Raw genomic sequence first — 6,471 nt, 5'->3', positions numbered from 1 at the left:
AGGTAGAATATGCTGGAGGACCAGAAGATGAGATGTGAATGTGTTTGAGCATCACACGATGACGTGCTGGCAGCAGCTCTATTGAAATCCACCTTGCTGTCATTTAAGACAGACAGATCCAATTCCCATTGGTTTAATGCGTACGGCATTCTTGCGAACAGGTGTTTTACGGTTAGGGAAATGGGTAAAACTGTATTTCTAAATCGTCTGTAACTGTGCTATGTTCATTTCTTAGGTTATGAGCAACTGTTAAAGAGTTTATTGAAAAAGAATAGAAATTCAGATGCATGACTGTGGAAAACGTTTAACTCAAATCCATTTGAACACTGTGTGAGCCAATGTAAAAAATAAGCATGCACTAGGTCGTATAAAAAGATAAATCTTTTTAACACTTAGCTTTTAGAAACTGCATTTTTATATTCAGCTGTTTCATACATAAAAAAAAACAACAACAAAAAAACTAATATTTTGTGCTAAAATAGGCTATTGCACTATGAATCATCTTTTGATTCTTTTTCACAAAAAGGTCATATGTGACCCTGGACCACAAAACTAGTCATAAGGGTAAATCTTTTGAAATTAATATTTATACGTCATCTGAAAGTTGAATAAATAAGCTTTCCATTGATGTATGGCTTTTTAGGATGGGACAATATTTGAAAATCTGGAATCTGATGGTGCAAAAAAAAATCGCCTTTAAAGTTGTCCAAATTAAGTTCTTAGAAATGCATATTACCAAATCAAAAATTAAGTTTTGATATATTTACGGTAGGAAATTTGCTAAATATCTTCATGGAACATGATCTTTACTTAACATCCTAATGATTTTGGGCATAAAAGAAAAATCGATAATTTTGACCCATACAATGTATTGTTGGCTATTGCTACCCATGCTACTTACGACTGGTTTTGTGATCCAGGGTCACATATATCTGATATTTAAAAATATTTTCTGAGTGACCGCTTAAATGTTTTCTTATTTATGGTAAAGTAACCTGAGGTTGTACGTCAGTGTTATGGCATATCTTTTTCAACCTCAGATCATTGTTTACTGAGGCTGATAATATATAATTATGAAATGAATCCTGACACAGCATACACAGACACAGCATACAACTAAAGTAAATGGATACATCAGCTTCATGTATCAATTACATATCTGTCAGCCTGTAAAGGGCAACAACAACTGCAAGTTTGATCAAATTGAAGTAGTTAGAGGCATATCAGTGGGATAGAATAAGTTTATTTTACATGGAACGCGATCCCTCATTGTGGCAACCATGTTAGGATCACATGATTTCACAATCCAATCCATTTCCGATATACTGAATCAGTCTCACATTATGGAAGTAAAATGTGTTGTGAATGGCAATTCACATTGACTTTCTTGTTCAAGTGCACAATAATGAAAATGTATGGATCGCCCGTTTCAGGGATTTAACCTGCAACCTCTACGTAACAATGCTTTTTCTTCCCAGAAAGTGTGATATCCAGAATTTTGAATTCAACTAGCTCAAAGCATATATGACATTTTTGACTGAAAATCCCCAGATGACCACAGACAATATAGGGAAACGTTCCAGACTTTTAATTTGCAAATAGCATTGCTTTAATCGTAAGAAACAGTGCTTTCGTCTGAGAAGATGGCACTATAAAAAGTAGTGAAAAAGTCTTCAACATATTCATTAGAGTCCAGCTGAGGCTTAGCATGTGGAGGCTCAAAGAGCTCCAAATTATCAAGCATGGCAGAACTTTCGTCAGCAGCTGAAGAGGAGTCATTGTCAAAGAAAATAGCCCTCTTTCTCTTTCTTGAGCCTGTAACATAAGACAGAATTTCCTCAGAATCAAAGGCTGCTGCTTCCATGTTGTGGCTAGTGATAACATCAGAACTGAGCGGGAGCTTGTCCTTGTCCTCTTCTTGCTCTATGATGGCATCAATCTCAGTCTGTTCATTGTATGCATCAACAGAGAGGCCTAGTATTTCAAAGATATCCTCATTTGCATGAGGAGAAGGTGTTGAGAAATCCAAATTCTCAAGAAGCTCCTCAAACATATTGTGAGGCACAGAGGAGGATGGATTCTTCATGTTGCTGCTGTCATCAGCTCTGTTTGTCTCATCCACATTAATGCCAAGATTCTTCACATTATCCTTTAAGCTGGCAGGCCAGAAGGGCTGTGGAAGGTTGTAAACACCTAATAATTTCAGTGGACCAAGATCCTGTAGATTTGGGGGATCCCAGATCAAATCTAAAAATAAAAAACATAATAAGCAACCCAGTATCATTTTAACCTTTGTGCTGATAAACTACATCGGTGTGATATTTTTGTTGAGAAGTTACTTTCAGGTGTGATAACACCAGATGGGGTCTCAATTGCATCAGATCTTGGAAGGGCCAAATTGTGGCTGTTAGATGGCACCTCTGCTCTGTACTCCTGTGAGGGAGGAGGTGCCATGAAGTCATTTTCTTTCATGGCGGGTCCTTAAAAATTACACAATGCCATTTAATTTAAACATGCAAAAATCATTCAATGAGATTTAAATTATCAATGTAGATCAATGAAGAAACATGTTATTCAAAAAAAAAGTTATTAATCATTATTCATATAAGATCCACTTTGGATGAATGATTGAAAAATAAATGATAATTAGCCTACTAAATAACTTATTACTTATTTCATAATTTACTAATACAGAAAGCTGTTTTGAACTAAGGGCCACTTGCTGATAATTCATTTGATTTAAATCAGCCAGTTCAAGCAGGAAATCATGTCCTCTTACCATTATTCTGGCATATTTGAGGTGGTGGAGAGCAAGAAGGCTGCTCGTTCCCTGGCTTGGGCTGGGAGCAGTCGTAGGAATTCATTGAAAAGTATATATTTGTGAAAAAATTTGCTCTCTCATATCAGAAAAGACACATGTGCTCATTTGAAATTGTTAGCAGCCCAGTTAGCCCTCAATATTCTCATCGGTTATTAGTATGTTGAAACGTTCCTTTTATGATATCATAGTTGCTAGTTAAATGGTTGCATACACTCTCTTAGAAAAAGTTCAAAAACAAACAAAAATTTAGAAAAATACAATGCAGATATATAGAGACAATATACAGAGTACAATTTCCAAAAGTTTTTAAATTATTGCATGTTCAACATTTTTAAAATGTTATCTTAAATATTTTTATTTTTAATGTTTTGCATAAACAATTTAAGGAGTTATGATGATAATAATAATAATAATAATAATAATAATGCTAAAAATATCTTTGTCAGCTGTAGCTATATGCATACACAGTTTCATTTCATTAAAAAAATTTTTATATAAAATTCCATACTCAATCATGAGGGTAAACCAAGGAATAAGTGTGTTTTCTGAGATTGGTTGATTGCAAACATCCATCTAATTTAATATTAATTAACTGAAATTGCTTTCACAATCACATAATCACATAGCATAAATTATAAAGCCATTTGGTTTTTATTTACTAAGCTTTTCATTATTTCAGTTTTTTTGTTGTTGTTTTTTTACATATTTGACCACATCCAAATTCATAATTTACTTCACAATAAAAAATTCAGTCAAAAACAAAAAATGTCAATTTTATTCAATTAATTTCTTACTTTTATATAACACTGTATTGCAATTTCATTTCAAGGGTAAAAATTACATTAATAAACCAGTTTCAGATACAGAGGAGTTTGCATAACCATGCTAAAACAATAACTGAGGAAATGTCAATTGTGATACACAGTAACCCTATTGTGCATATTTTCATAAAATAGTGTTTTGAATGAATCACAATAATAATAAGGCACTGCAAATTTCTAATAGCTAGTGTGTACATTATATGTTACATGTCTACAGGTAAAAAAAATGGTTTGGGGAAGATTTTAAAAACAAATAGCCTACTGTACAACACATGTACAACACAAACACATGTAAGTATCCTACAGAGGGAGTCATGTTCATGGTCTGTAGTCGACATTCTGCATGTTTACACGTTTCCTTGGTGCTCTTACCCAGACAAAACCAGGGAATATACATTTTCCATGAGATCTTCGTCTTCGTTTGCATATAATATTCACACCTGGACATTATTCAGTAAATCAATACATACACACATTACACAACAGATATTTATATATTTATTGTGAGTGACAGGGTTTTGTTGTCGTCTCTGAGGCAGTGAATGGTTCGTCATAGATTATGGCAGCTCTCTTAGTCAATTGATATTTGACACATAATATCGCCAAAGCTAATTTTCAAAACTGGCATCTGTTTCTGTTCCAGCGTAGCGCCGCGACGGTCTTCTTGAACACAGCAGATTCAAGCATTACTACGCTGAGTGATCGTTTCACAACAGCAGGAAGAAGCGGCAGATGTTTACATGCCTCTCTATAGTGGCCAGCGTTTCAGTTGTATTGTTTCTACACGAGAGCAGCCTATCCTTCATGCACGCCCACTGTCTGTTACACAAACTTATATTATGATTTCAAGATCACTCCGGTCTTGAAGTCCATCGAGACGTCTCTTTACACAACATCGAACAGCGCTTCGACCTGTCAATTCAGGTAAAGACAACAGCGTTGTTATTTAGTACATCAGGCAGTTTGCTTCGCTATTTTCTCTTATTAGTCCATCGTTTGAATTTGTGAACAAAATCATAGCGCGCGCTAAATAATGTTCTGCTGAGCGCGTGACTAACATTATGCAAACCCGTCTTGCTGTTTAACATTATTTGCACGAAAAAAAAATCTATCTGGGTCTTTGCGACTTTCTCATCACTATCTTGTATAAAACAAACACAGTTTTGTGAGTCGTACTGTACGTGCGTGAAGTCGTTCCCACAGTAGGACCAACTGAACTGGCAATGAACCAAAACGTTCTTGTTTTAAATCATGAATTCTTAATAGATTATTGGAAGTTCAAACAATTTAATTTAAAACAGACAACTTTTCGATCGTGTACGATAGCATGTTTAATAATAAAAAATTACAAAATATGTATTTGGACAGCAGTTCAACTTTACTGATAAAATCTACGTTTACTATTTTTTATCATATTAGTTTGTTGTACTAGTTTACCTAACAGCTATAGCATACTATTATCATATTTGAATATTTTACTGATATTTTGTATTTATATGTGAGAGTACTTGCATCAAGCTAATGTTGTAAGATTGCATTTATTGCAGAGAAGGCTGTTGTCCAAATTTTAATTACTGCAAATGAGCCCTGAGCTACTGTTGGCCTCCTTGTCTGGCATTCTGTGGAGATAAGTTGTCAAACTTGAAAGTTATACAGACAAGAAGGGTGCAGAGCAATTACTCTAAAACAAATGTGTTGCATATTGTACACAGGCAAACCTTAATTTGTCATTTTGCATTGAAAGGATGTGGATTCCTATGCTGAGTTTGACTGCCCTTCCACACCTTGGTATATTTGGAGGTTTCATCACACGGAAGGAGGTGAAGACCTGGTACACCACGCTCAACAAGCCCTCATGGAGGCCACCTAACGCTGCCTTCCCAATAGTGTGGACCACTCTCTACACTGGCATGGGGTTTGTTTAAACACTTCCCACTTACTATAGTATATATCTGGCACTTATGCATTTAGTAACTTTGAAGGAAGTTGTAGTTAGGTTTAAAAGTTAATGAGTAACTAAAGGTACCTCCAGACGGTGTAAATAATTTTCTCTTTTTTTAAAGCTACGGTTCATACCTTGTGTGGAAAGAGCTTGGAGGCTTCACCCAGGATTCACTGGTACCACTGGGGCTCTATGGGATGCAGTTGGCGCTTAATTGGGCCTGGACACCCATCTTCTTTGGCGCTCACAACATTAAACTGGTGGGATGTTATAATGAGTTTAAAAAATCCTACTGTTATTTCAGTTAAAGGGGTGGTTCACTGGGTTTTTTCTAGGCTTGATTGTGTTTATGGGGTACAGTCTAACATGTGTTAACGCTTTGTTTTTTTTAAAAACACATTATTTTTCACATAATTTACCTTTATTCCACACCTCTCTGTCCCTTCTCTGAGAAGCGGGCTGATAATTTCCTGCTTTTATGAAGCCCCTCCCTCAGAAATAGGCGATGGGCTCTGATTGGTTAGCTAGCCCAGTGTGTTGTGATTGGCTAAAGCATGTGCTCCGGTTGTATTGTAAACAACTGCATCGTTAATATCGCTTATCAGTTTGAGCCCAATTGAGAAGCAGAGGATATTATTGAAGAGGATTGTGCAGAACCTGTGCAAGCACGGCTTTTAATGGTAGGCCTGTGTTTTTTGTTTGTTGTTGTCTCATACTTTTAGATATGCTGTTATTTGTAAATACTACTGCTTATGTTAGCGTTTAATATACAGTTTTATCCTGATTAAAGCTTTAATACAGTTTTACGCTTCTCATAACTATGTGACAATAAGTGTATAATTGTAACAGTTCATTGTTGGAGTTGAGCTGAATGAGAGAGAGAGAGA

At 35.6% G+C, this 6,471-nt stretch overlaps 1 protein-coding gene across 1 annotated transcript in view; it reads left to right on the top strand.

Annotated features, from left to right (window-relative positions):
- The first annotated feature begins 4,325 nt into the window (after nucleotides 1–4,325).
- Nucleotides 4,326–6,471, top strand: part of LOC107584504 (translocator protein-like) — a 5,318-nt gene continuing 3,172 nt past the window's right edge. Inside the window, exons 1-3 of the mRNA XM_016271137.1 lie at nucleotides 4,326–4,566; nucleotides 5,387–5,557; nucleotides 5,706–5,844. Coding sequence (XP_016126623.1) covers nucleotides 5,388–5,557; nucleotides 5,706–5,844 — 309 coding nt within the window. The 5' untranslated portion in view covers nucleotides 4,326–4,566; nucleotide 5,387. The remainder of the gene's footprint in view (nucleotides 4,567–5,386; nucleotides 5,558–5,705; nucleotides 5,845–6,471) is intronic.

This window comes from Sinocyclocheilus grahami, unplaced genomic scaffold (assembly GCF_001515645.1).
Source record: "Sinocyclocheilus grahami isolate Dianchi unplaced genomic scaffold, SAMN03320097.WGS_v1.1 scaffold60.1, whole genome shotgun sequence".
Taxonomy (NCBI): Eukaryota; Metazoa; Chordata; class Actinopteri; order Cypriniformes; family Cyprinidae; genus Sinocyclocheilus; species Sinocyclocheilus grahami.
Note: the sequence above shows the minus strand (reverse complement) of the source record. Positions and strands in the feature narration are given on the sequence as shown.